General features: G+C 33.8%; 1 protein-coding gene across 2 annotated transcripts; it reads left to right on the top strand.

The window, feature by feature from the left end:
• Positions 1-7,827: 7,827 nt before the first annotated feature.
• LOC122005340 (zinc finger AN1 domain-containing stress-associated protein 15-like) lies at positions 7,828-9,928 on the top strand. Of its 2 annotated transcripts, XR_006118375.1 has the most exons (3): positions 7,828-8,697; positions 9,357-9,508; positions 9,580-9,928. XR_006118375.1 is itself a non-coding variant. In XM_042560350.1 (2 exons), the coding sequence occupies exon 1, from the start codon at positions 8,234-8,236 to the stop codon at positions 8,693-8,695; it is 462 nt and encodes a 153-aa protein (XP_042416284.1). In that variant the 5' UTR covers positions 7,828-8,233; the 3' UTR covers positions 8,696-8,697; positions 9,357-9,575. The 2 variants fall into 2 exon arrangements, 1 of the variants encoding a protein (XP_042416284.1); XM_042560350.1 differs by lacking the exon at positions 9,580-9,928 and having other exon boundaries at positions 9,357-9,575.
• The last annotated feature ends 3,750 nt before the right edge of the window (positions 9,929-13,678 follow it).

Here is a 13,678-nt window from a genome sequence, read left to right as displayed (position 1 = left end):
CCTCTTCCATCAGTCTCGCATCCCTCAAATGTCTTCCCATCCTTCACTCCTTACCTTTAAGAGCTTCCATCGGCTTTGTCCATACTGTCGGGTCTTCCTTTGCCAAGAGATTCCTTACCTTCGGGACTTCAGCCATTGTCAAGTCACACTTGGACTTACGTTGTCAAGACTACATGCTTGAACTTATACCGCCAAGACTCATACTTGGACTTTCCTCATTTGCCAAGATCTCATTTGGACTTTCCTTTATCCGCACACTGAATAGGCACATCAAATACAATAATAAACCTAACTTAAACCTTTGCCCAAACATCAAAACCTAGGGTACTCAGATTGCTCCAACAGGTAACATGTAATTTAACTATGAGTCTGGTGGTATGTGACAAAGTTTGGGGCGAAAGTGTAATTTTCCTATGTGTACTTAAACCCTGATCTCAAAGACGCTCGTCGCCCTTTTTCTCTCCATGCCGCCACAACGCGGATAATCTTTTGATGGGCGATCGTCGACCTAGTTCTCAACTACAGAGAGATTCTTGATTTCTCCATATCTCGAACGGTATTTTTGGCTTCTTCTTATTCTCTCCCATTGCCGCACCGGGTCACAAATCCGCTAAGCTCAACTTCCGACGACATTTAGTACTTACCTCTTCTTTTATCCTCCTATCGTCATACAGAAGTATCGACCTCACCCCTTTCGCCCAATCCTTAATATGTCTATGTTTAAATCCTTTGTCATAGCAATCTAGCTACAATAGGTTGACTACGGTATTCCCTAGATTGTTTAAGTTTAGTTCACTCAATCTGATGGTTTTCTAGTTAAGTGTTATGAGTCTCAGAACAATGATTAGGTCATACATTGATATAATATATGGTTTAAAATGAGCTAACCTATTGGGGTTGACTCTTTCCGCCATTTTATTATAGCATTGTGGTCTCCTTAATGTTGGAGCAATCTAGATGCCCTAGGTTTTGATGTTTGGGCAAAGGTTTAAGTTAGATTTTATGGTGTATTTGATATGCATTGTGAGTGTACAAGATACAAGTACAACAAAGAGAATCAAAGTATGATCTTAGCTAAGGAGGAAAGTTCAAGGGTGAGTCTTGGCGGTGTAAGTCCAAGCATGTAGTTTTGACAACGAAAGTCCAAGTGTGACTTGGCAATGAATGAAGTTCTGAAGACTTGGTCTCTTGGCAAAGGAAGACCCAACAACAATGGCATGGTCGATGGAAGCTCCAGAAGGCAAGGCATGAAGGATGGGGAGGCATCCAAAGAACGCGAGACTGATGGAGGAGGTTAGAAGACTATGTCTAAGTTGTGCGGACAAGGACGAGTGCTAAAATTTTTAATCTAAAATAATTTTTAGGTTTAAAATAATTTTCAGGTTAAAATAATTTTTAAGTTAAAAGAATTTTTATGTTAAAATATTTTTTTAATAATTTTTATGTTAAAGTAATTTTTAATTTTTAAGTTAAAATATTTTTAAGATAAAATAATTTTTATGTTAAAATAATTTTTAAGTTAAAATAATTTTTAAGGAAATTTTAAGTTAAAATAATTTTTAAGGAAATTTTAAGTTAAAATAATTTTTAAGAAACTTTTTAAGTTAAAATGATTTTTAAGTTAAATTAATCTTTAAAATAATTTTTTAAATTAAAATAAAATTTAAAATAATTTTTAAGTCAATTTTTTTTTAAAACAAATAAAATAATTTTTTTAAAAAAATAAATTTTAAGTTAAATTAATTTTTTTAAGTTAAATTAATTTTTAAAATAATTTTTTAAAAAATAATTTGAAATTTAATTTCCAATTGAATTGAATTTGATTTGGTTTAATATAATTTTAATTATATTTTATTTAATTTAATTAGATTTAATTTAATTTGGTTCGATTTGATTCGATTCGATTTGATTTATTTCGATTTGAAGTCCTTAGTCATCTCACCCGATCTATGTTTTCAATCAGGTTAACTTATAATTTTTGTGAGATGAAGTTAAGTTCAATTTTTAGGGTTTGGTTTAACTTTGTGTTAGATTCAAGTTTAGTTTAGGCTCAACAAATAAGCATTTTTTGGATAAACTTCTGGGTTATGGTGAGTCACTTGGACATCATTAGAGTAACCATGCCTTCGAGATTTTTCAAATAGTCCTATCCACTGAACTTAGTACAAAACCTTGGTCTAACTAGTTAGGATCAGTAAAGAGTAGCTTCAGTTAGTTCCACTTAGCTAAATGCACCAGGTCGAAGTCATATCTTCCTAGACATGTATAAACTGAGCTTCCCTAACCTACTATCATCCAAAACTTCACCAGTACCGTAGGTCAAGTTAAACTTTTGTCCCTTTTTAATCTAATCCTAATTATCCTGTCGGGTAGATTATTTTTGGAGGTGCCAACTAGTTTGGAGTCTCCCCTAAATTATTGATTTTTATTTTAAGATTTTTGTATAATTAAGATTAGTTTTAGTTAAGATTTAATGTTTAATTTTTAATTTAAATTTAAGTTTTTAATTTTGAATTAATTAAATTGGTCAAATTTTCCATTCTTTAAAAGGAGTGTATTTAATATTAAATTTTCTTGTAATTTTAATTTTATTAAGTTAAGATTTTTAGTGTTTAAGTTTTTATTAGTTTTTAAATTTGAATTAATTAAACTGTTTGAATTATAATTCTTTAAAGGTTTATCTCTTAATTTTTTATTAACTGTTAATTTTAATTTTGAATTTTCTTTAATGTTTAATTTTGAATATATTAAATTCGATTTTGGTTTTATTGAAATGTTTGAATTTATCCTTATATTTTCTTTGCCTTTTAAGTTTATATTATTAGTTGAATTTATTAGATTAGTCTTATCTTTAAAATTTAATCTTTTGTTAATTAAATTATCTTCGTTTTGAATAGAATTTTCTAGATTGATATTGTCTAAATTATTAAATAATTTATTAAGGCATTTATTGATTTCATCTAAATCTATTTCATTATTTTTTTAATTCAACTTTATTTTAATGTTTGATTTAATTAATGTGTCTAAATCGATTTTGTCAATGTTTTGTTTGATCAAATCACGGTTGATGTCAATTTGATCAAAATCTTAATTGATTTGATCAAAATCTAGATAGTTATTCAAATTGATTTGGTTATCATTTGAACTTTTAGGGTTATTAATTATTTTCAAATTTTCTGAATTTTTTAAATTAATTAGATTTATTTTATCAGATAATATCCTAGGAGAATTTTTACATGTATTGTCAAATACATTATTTTCATGTATATTTTCAGAAATATCTAAATTAACATACATATTTTTTAAACTACTACTAGCAGGGGTATTTTGGTAAATATTACTAACCTTGAACGCATCCCCTAATTCAGTTGGCTTTTCCATTGGATTTGACTCGAGTCTGGATTCGATTTTGACTTGATCGTCTAACTCCAATAACTCCTCGTGAAGGTTGGCCATGCAAGTCCCAAACTCGTGGGCATCCTTGACCTTTCTTATCCTGCAAGTAACTTTGTTAGGTAATAAATCTGAAACTAATTTTTATTACCTTTTGATTTGCTTCCGAGTTTTGATCTTCTCGGTGCCATGCCACTACAAAGTCGCTCATGAAGATGAAGCTTTCCATCTACATCTTCCACAAATTGAATTCATGTCTTTTGTACATCTCATATGGAGGTGGTTCGTGAATATTTCGTCCTTCGACCTGAGCCATTAAGCACCGATGATAGAAACTAAAAAGAGGTGCCAAGACTTGGTCTTGGATTAGCAGTGCTGGAAAAAATATAGTATTTCACTAATTTCAAAAAAATAATAATAAAATATTATTTCAAATTTTGTTAAATGCGATATTTTGTCAAAACTAATCAACAGTGAAAAGATGAAAATAAATTTTTCAAAAATACTTTTAGAAGGAAAAAAACGAAAGGAATAAGAATATTTTTTAAGAAAAAATGATATCTAATTTTTCTTTAAAAAGACCCTCTTTGCCTGATTGGTGGTTACACCAATTCAGAGTGATACCTGCTTTGATACAACTTGTTAGATCGTAGAGCTCGCTAGAGGAGGGGGGTGAATAGCGATTTAAAATTCGTTGTCGAGTTAGAGTAAGCAGGGGAAAAATAAAAGCAAAACACAACGCTAACACAGATTGTTTTTACTTGGTTCGGAGCCTTCGTCGACTCCTACTCCAAGGCTCACACTCGTCGAGTGCTTTCGTTGGATAATTCACTAGCAGTTCGAAAAAGTGATTATAGATGTAAGTACAAGAATGCTTAAAATGAAATACCAACAACAATTGAAAAAGAAGACTTGAGCCGCAAGTGGTCGGAGAGGCTTCGCAGCGTCGCAGGAGCACAGCGTAGTAGAGCAGCCGTTGGAAGACATTGTTGTGTTATTTGATACTCCGCGGAGGCCTTCTTTTATAGGCATGTTTCGGGCTCCCGGATCCCTTCCAGGGGCTCAGACCGTGATTTAGGTCCGGCCAATCAACGAGCTCCAAATCTACGACAAGATAAATTTTACCTTCCGAACGCCTAAACTAACTCCGGGCGCCCAAATCCCTTCCGGGCGCCCAGACCACCTTTCTCCAGAAAGTCCTTTTCCTACAAGAAAATGTTAATCCGAGGCAAAATAAAAGCTAAACTACCTTGCAAAACAGAAGTTAGCACAATTATAGTAAAAGAGTAGTAATAAGATTCCATCTCACCGAAATCGGAATCTAGTCAAGATCTAAACTTAGATTCCCAAAATGGTTCTAAGTTGGATTGACACCTACTGTTCCCTCGTACGGAGAGCGCGTCCTAACCAAATCACTCTCCTCCAATGACTTACCTTAACTTGTTGGTGCAATATTCCCTAGGTCAATGGTGACCTGGTTAACTGAGCTTGAATTAGTTCAAGCTCGAGTCTTAATGTTGGGTTTCGATGTTCGACAATACATGGAGATAAGACATGGCGATTGTAGGTGCAATTGTTCATGTGGAAGATTGTGAAGGAGAGTCAAGTAGGTCAAGGTTGACCGGATACGTGACTGAAAAGTCCTGGTGAGTCAAGCCAGGCAGTTGAGAAGTCATAGTGAGTGAAGCTAGGCAAAAGGGAAATCCTGGTGAGTGAAGCCAGGTGAAAACCCTGGTGAGTGAAGCCAAGTGGAAGTCCTAGTGAGTGAAGTTAGGCAGGAGGGAAATCCTAGTGAGTGAAACCAGGTGAAAGCCCTAGTGAGTGAAGTTAGGCAGGAGGGAAATCCTGGTGAGTGAAGCCAGGTGAAAGTCCTAGTGAGTAATCTAGGCAAAAGGGAAGTCCTGGTGAGTGAAGCCAGGCACGGGAAAATTCAGATGGGTTAAGGTTGACCAGACAACTGGTGAAAGTCCAAGTAGGTCAAAGGATTGACCGGATACTTGGCACGAGAAGAGAAAGTCCAAGTGGGTCAAAGGGATTGACCGGACACTTGGTGAGGGAGTCTTAGCAGATCAAGGGTGACCGGATGCTAGGCATGATGGACCAATAAGTCATGGATGACATAATGTTGGTCTAGGGGGCTTTGGACTTGATTTTGGGCGAAATCATGAGCTGGATCGATCAGCCGATCGATTAGCTCATGCCCAATCGATTAGCTGATCGATTGGGCGAGTCTTTGTGACAAGCCCCCTCCCAATAGATCAGTGGATCGATTGGGAGAATCGCGCGATCACACAGAACAGCTCTGGATCAATCGGTTGATCGATCCAGAGCCTCCAATCTATCGGCTGATCGATTGGGAGGGTATGTTTTTCGCGCGATAAGGGCTGGATCGATCAACCGATCGATCCAGACAATTTCTAGGAGCACAGAGGCGCTCTGGATCGATCGGTCGATCGATCCAAAGCCTCTCCGATCGATTGAGAGCAATCCAATCGATTGGGATCCGACCGTTGGCGCAGGATATAACTGTTGGCGTGCGTTCGTCTTCAGTATAGCTCACGATTTTCATCTCAGATCTTCACAGCGCTTCCACAGCTTCTCGATAGAGTTCTCGCCGCCAGTTCTTGAAGTTCTTGGAGGTTTTTCCAAGTCAAGAGGCGGATCTACAGCAAGAAGAAGAAAGCTAGGGTTAGGGTTTTTCTTATGCAAACTTGTAAGCTTTTGTTTATATTTTGTTTCCTTTCCCTTTCTTCTTGTAGTGTGAACTTGTAGGGCTTCTCCGCCTTCGGTAGTTACCGTAAAGGAGTGTTTTATTAGTGGAGGGTGCGTGAGTGTGTGGATCCTTGGACTAGTCACCTCTTCTTGAGGTGGATACCAAGTAAATCCTCGAGTTAGCGTTGTGTGTTTGTCTTTGTATTTTTCGCTGCATTTCATCACAAGAAACAAGCAACGACGAGCACGAGATCGCGCCAAGCTATTCACCCCCCCTCTAGCTACATTTCGGTCTCAACATAACTTACCTGCCAGACATTCGGTCAGCCCGTCGACCTGTCTGGACTTCGTGCCAACTATCAGGTCAGCCCGTCGACCTAGCTGGACTTCGTGCCAGATGTCAGGTCAGTCCATCGACCCGTCTGGACTTCGTGTCAGCTATCCGGTCGGTCCGTCGGCCTAACTGGGCTTCGTGTCAGCTATCCGATCGACCCGTCGACCTAGCTGGGCTTCTCCTGCACACTTCGTCAAAGTGTTAGATTACAATAAAACTAACTTAACATATTTTGTCATTTATCAAAATCTGAGTTAGACCGTTAGTGCTAATCGCACTAACATGACCTACTTGACTTTTTACTTAACTAACTTAACATATTGATAAACTATTAAGTATTCAGAAAATCTTGACCTATTTAACATCTTGACCAATTAATATATTGATCAAATATTTAAATCCCAACTCAAATCAACTCGGACATAGTTAACTTTACTTAAGAACCTCGACCTAAGTTGATTACACCAATATAAATATTAGTACTATTCTTGCTTATTCACATTTATACTTGAGCATGGTGCCCATATATCAAAGTTAGCCTCCAACTTCATTTTCCTCTAGAGTCATCAGACATAATTACTCGGAAAAGCAATTTCTTAATAATTAATTACTTGAATACAATTATAATAATTATGTTGATTTAGACGTCTTTTATAATCCATCCATAGATTACGTGAAATAAAATAAATTATAAAATTAATTTATAATAGATCGTTAAGGGATTAAAAGGTGAAAAAAAATTATCTAATAATATGCTTATATAACTATCACCCTCTAATTAATTAGGGATCCAATTATTATTTAAATACAAGCCCATATTATTTGTGGTTGATCAATTGCTTTGTTTTATCGTATGATAGGTACTGATGAACAAATGGGACACATTATGATCACATAATCCACTGAATTACGAGTGGTCTCTAAAAGAGTCATTTATTATATAAAGATGGAACGAATTAAATAATTAAATAAAATTAATATTATAATTTAATAATTATTAAAATAATTTTATTATAATTTTAAAACTAAATTTATTATTTATTAATGTATTAATTAATTAAATATATTTTTTTATATATTATATATTGTACGGATCCTAGAACAATAGAAAAATGACATAAAATAATATGAAAATAATAATAAGCTTTATTGTATTTATTCTAAAGATGGTATAATATAATATATAATAAAGATGGTATAATATAATATATAAGAAATAGTACTGCCGAATTAATTAATTAATAAATAATAAAATTATTTTAATAATTAATAAATTTTAATACTAATTTGAATTTGATTTGATCCGTCAATTATGAAATCCTGATATGCTGAATTATTCTTTAACACATTCAGCTCGATAGGTTTTTTCTTTTTAAGCATAATCTCTCGTTTTCATAATTGAATTTATTTATTATTCACCTTTTTCTCCACCACCTCCAAAGCTCCAACCTTTACCATTTCTTTTCCTCTCTCTTGTTGCCACCATTTCTCTCGCCGTGCCCCGCGTCAATCGATCGAGATTTGTTGATGCAATTGGTATTTGTGTATTTCTGCATGCCATTTGTAGGAATATTTGGGCGTTTGAGTCAGATTGAAGCTGAAATTTCATTCTTCTCGTTCCTTTTTCCTTTTCTTTCCCTGCGGATTTGAGCTGTTCCTTTTCTAATCCGATCGCTGGTGTTGATTTATGCTTCTTTGATCGTGGTTTGGCTTCGATCAATCGTGGTCTGCTCGATTGTCCAGAAGGTTGATTTTTGTTGGCGGATTTGATTTATCGGGGGGAAAAAAACAGAAATGGCTCGAGAAAGCTGTAACCTTGACAAAGACGAAGCGGAGATCTTCAAGTCCGCCTCTTCCTCTCCCTCTGCTTCGCCGCCGCCGCCGCCTCCAACGTCACCTCCTTCCCCACCTCCGGCTTCCGTGCTCCCTAAATCTTGCGAGGAATCCCCTATTCACAGATCGGAATCGCCGGCCCTCAAAATAACAGTCGCGGCTTCTTCCGCGCCGAAGCTTGATGAGGAGTCGTCGAAGTCGGGCGAGGAATCCCATTCACCTGTTAGATTCAGTAACCGGTGCTCTACCTGCCACAAAAAGGTCGGCCTCACCGGATTCCGGTGCCGTTGCGGCGATCTCTTTTGCGGCCGCCACCGCTACTCCGACGCCCATGACTGCTCTTTCGATTACAAGACCGCTGGGAGGGAGGAAATCGCCAGGGCCAACCCCGTGATCAAGGCTGCCAAGATCATCAAGATCTGAAGGTATAAAATTGCTTCCTTTTCTCTGTGGACTCTGATCCTATTTGAACTCTGAACATATAAATGTTCTTTATTATTTAACCTTTTGATTTATCATTGAGGAACTATCTTTTTATCAATTGCTGCTTTTAATTCTTGTTTATCTAAACCTTAAACTGGACGAGTTTTCACTTCACAAAAGAATGATATAGGCAATAGTTTGGTAAAAATGAGGCTTTCATTTTCAGTAGATTCCTTCAGATTGGCTGTAGCTTATGAAGAAACAAATCTTTATCAAACCGAAGTCACTGAGAACCTTTTCAGTTGGCTCGAGTTCCTAATCAGTGGATTAAAATTGCAAATTAAAGCTAGTGCGACATGAGTTCTGTTCTTTGAAAGCATGTCCTGTTGTGCCATTAGCTTTTTTTCTCCTGTCATTGTCTGTCAATAGTCCTTCAATTAATTTTCGAGAAAAAGTAGGTTCCTTTACACTGCACTCTGATTTCTCTTCAGCATTTGGAAATCTGGTTCGATTTCTATGGTGTTCGTATCAGCTGGCAAACTGCTCTTGTATTTTTGTTGATGTGGCAATTGATCAATGATGGAAGTGTGTCAAAATATCTGCCTCAGAATTATGTGATAATCTCAGACCTCAGACTGTATTATTATCTGTCTGTGTGCAGTGTATCGTGTGTTTGGTGATAAAGAAGGTCGAAAGGTAGCACGGACATGGCTGCAAAGTGGGCTCGAGCAATTAAAGAAGGCTTCTCTGAGAGGCCTCAGCACTTGATAGGACTCTGCAAGTGGGCTCAGTGCTTCTTACAAGATGAGAAATGTAACTTTGATGTACTTTTACATTTGGGTATTGTGCTTGTTTTTCAATTGATCTGCTTTCATTGGCATTAGATGTTTGCTTTTGTGCTATTCTGCTGCGAATTTACGCTAGGCGTTTATAGAGCTGAGTCTAGAAGATTTTCAGTGGTCAAGCTAATTGGCGAATGGAGAATAATGACCTTTAAGAAAGCTCGCCCTTTTGGCAAGGAAAAGGTTCATATTTCTTTCTCACTTGTTTTTAGAAAATGTATATTATAGTGAGCTTGATGGACTGAGCTGTGCGAATCAGATGAGTTTGGTGGATCGAGTTGAACTAACCCAGTCGGCCAAAGGCAAAGTGAGTGTGTTTGGCCGGTGGGGGTAAGATAGAGAGGCTAGTTTGGTCGAGTTACTTAGGGAACTGAATGAGTTGGTGAACTATGGAAGGGTGGCTGTGCTAAGTAAACTTGATCAGAATTCATAGTTTGACGGTTTAGAACCATCATTAAAATTCTTATATAATTCATAATTTAGAACTGTCATTGATGGTTCAACGGTTTCAAAAATTGACTCTTAAGGGTAACTCTAATGCAGGTTTTTTGGACTGGTTTGCGAAATCAAAAAGCTCTAATCACTATGGGCATGAAATTTGAAGTTTTTATTTTAAGAGAAATTTCAAAGTTGGCTTTCTCTCTCGAAACTTTGATTTCATATAGGGACTCTAAAATTCTCGTTCAGAGTTTGATTAGAGATGACCTTATGACTTTCTTCCATTTAATTGGAATTGAAAATTATTTAAATTTAAAAATTAAAGATATGCATAGAAGAATAGGTGATATGAAAAAATAAAATAAAATGCATCAGAATATTTATAAATTTAGGAAATAATAATGCATAAAAATTTAAAGGTTCATTATTTACGTTTTTGTTAGGATGTCTTTTTTCCTTGATCTAAAATATCTTTATATTATTTGATCATTCGGTTATATAAAATCTAACAGCTACTTTATACAAATATATTATCTGATTATTTAGTCATATAGAAATTAAATGATATCTTCTATAACGTGTAAAAATTAAGAATTAGCTTGTAAAATTATAGAAGCTACCTGTTATCTTTTATAATTTTATGAGTAATAGTCGAATTAAAATAATATTTCAACTAACAAACTAAATAATGGGGACTCCTTGACATTTATTATGTTTGAAATGAATGAACACAAACTAATCGAGTGCGAAAAAATTAACATATAATTTTTACAATGTGTAACAGTTAACGATTATCTTCTACATATTATAAAAGTTAATCGATAGTTGTATTGAATCTAGAGATATTTTGAATAAGTCATTTAAAACGAGCATACAAAATGCTCATTTGACTTTTTTTTTTTTTTTTAAGTAAAAGAAATACTTATGTAACCAAAACGTAGATGATGGACGCCTTTACATTGTTTATCTAATAATAATAAGTTAATCATAATTATTAATAAAAATGATTAAATAAAAAAAATTAAATTGATTATTAGATCGTCAATTAACCGACAGTTCGAACCATTGACTTCGTCGGTTAACAGATGGTTTAACTTGTCAGCTTAAATCAGTGGTTAACGGAGTTATAACCCATTAAAGAATATTAATTTTTTTTGGCAAAAGAATAAAATACGCGCCAAAATATATTTTCTCATTCAAATAATAAAAAATACTTTATTTAAAAAAAAGGGAAAAAATGACAAATAGATTATTTTTCAGCCTAAAAATCAATCCTTAGTTTTTAAAAATATTATATTTTGTTCATCTGCTAAATTAATTAGTGTATGCTCCTCGGCATTATTGTAACTTCAATTTCAATAATCAGACATAATTTTAAATTAAGATTTCAGTCCATTAAAATTATTGTTGTATAATTTTGTAGTCACGACTTGAATTTAAGTCGTAGAAATATTATTTAATAAAATTTACATGTGACAGAAGGCGATTCGCTCGCCTCCAGTATCCCCACTAATTCATCTTTAAGTCAATACAGAGGAGGTAAATCACGGAAGACTACTAACTATTAGTATAGGCGGTAAGACATGGAAGGAGGTGTCAGGGCCAACCCTAAGATATATCACTGGGGACGATGGCCTAGAGCTCTCGATTTTTAGGGGCCTCCAAATATATATATATATATATATTAAAATTTAAGAAAAAAAAGAAGGTAAAGGATCTTTGTTTTTTCTCTTTCCAAACTTTATTCTTTTTATAATTATTTCTTCATTAATTCGTTTATGTTTACAGAAGTTAAAAGATTTTAAAGAGTAAAGTTTGAATCTTAATTTCCTCTCTTCTTTTTCTTCTTGAGATCTCTTCTAATTAAATCAAAAAATTCTATTCAAATTTTAATTTCATCAATATATAAACTTACAATGTAAGTTACCTACTTATCTATATTTTTTTTCTTATTATCAATATTTAATATTGATTTTTAATATTATATTAAAATCTATATTTTTATGATTTTTCTTATAGATTTGAAAAAGTTTAAATAAATCATCCCAATTTTAATCATTATAGAATAGATTATATTAATTGCTTTAAACATAAATTAGGTTTTATTACTCTTTAACTATTATTTTCACTACTTGTATTTATTTTATTGCTAGTTTTGTTGTTGGTTTTGTATGTTTTATTTTTACACTTGAAATTTATAGTATAAATAAGTTTCTAAAGAAATATCAATATGGGCGTAGGAAAAAAATAATAAAAGAAAAAGAGTGGAATAGATTATTAAAACTTACAAAGGTGTTCTTCATAATTTTTTTAAAGCTAGCTCTTCAATTGAAGATTTAGTTGATGAATTTATAGAAGAAAGTCAAGAAAAACTAAATGATCATACAATCAATGAATGAACATGAAAAATTAAGAGAAAATGATAATGATGATTTGAATGTAAATGACTACAATTTTATGCATTGAAAATGAGGTATTATAAAAACTTGACTTTGAAGACTTTATTAATGATTTTGCTTCTCAAAATGTTAGAAAATCTAGATTTTTTCAATGATTATTTCATACTTTTTTTTTTTTGTATTTGTAGGTATTGTACTTTTTGGAGAAACATGAGAAACATATTTTGTATAATGTTACACTTTTAAAAAATCTTGAGAAATATATTTTGTATGGAGTTTATTATATTTTAATTAAAATATATTGATTTTTAAATTTTTATATTAAACTCTATTTAAATTGTACGTTAATAAAAAAAAAATCTATAGAGGTCTCTTTTCGCCAAGGGCCTCAAAAAGTCAAGGATGGCCTGGGAGGCATACTAAGACACGTCGAATTTTGACTCCAATATCTCATGTGATAATACTCAATGTCTTAACCACCGCACTATCCCGAGGGGACAAAATTCATGTATCATAGATTCGTGTTCTTTTGATTTGATTAAAGTCAAGAAAGTCTTTTCAATTAAATTAAGAGGTGCGATTTTTTTTAGTGATAGATTTTTATTAACTTTTATATAATTACACAGAGTTGTGAAAAGAATTTCATGGAATTCTATAAATTTTTTTTGAAAGACTTTTACATAAATTTATAAATTTTTTCATGAAAAAATTATCAAAATGATGAAAAAGTAAAACACGAGAAAAAAAATTAATATTTACCATCATACATTCAAATAAAATACGCCCATAAACAAAATACGCACATAGAAATCGATGATCACACAATAATCAAGGTAACTAATGTTGGGTTTGCAAGGTTACAAACATAGTCTCACATTGTAAAACACATGGGAAAGATCATGAGTTTATAAGAGAAAGATATCTCTATTGACATGAGGCCTTTTGGGGAGAGCCCAAGAACAAAACTATGAGAGTTTAGGCCCAAAGTGGACAATATCATGCAATTGTGGAGATATCTAAACTCTTTTCGATCCTACAAGTGGTATCGAGTCCTGACTGGCGGAAGGTTTAACCACCGACTGTGCACAACAACCATGGTCAGATTAAGCCATGTGAGTACAATATTACCTCGAACAAAGAAAGTGGGAGCTCCTATGTTGAATTAAGAGGACTTGGTGGGTCGAAGGATCGGACTTGGGAAGCATGTGGTTTTTGTTTGAAGGGGATGGTTGGGTTTGCAATGTTGCAAACATAGTCACACATTGTAAAACACATGGGAAAGATAATAGGTTTATAAGAGAAAG

This window comes from Zingiber officinale, chromosome 7B, assembly GCF_018446385.1.
Source record: "Zingiber officinale cultivar Zhangliang chromosome 7B, Zo_v1.1, whole genome shotgun sequence".
Lineage (NCBI taxonomy): Eukaryota > Viridiplantae > Streptophyta > Magnoliopsida > Zingiberales > Zingiberaceae > Zingiber > Zingiber officinale.
The sequence above is the reverse complement of the archived record's forward strand: the minus strand, read 5'-3'. Positions and strand labels throughout refer to the sequence as shown.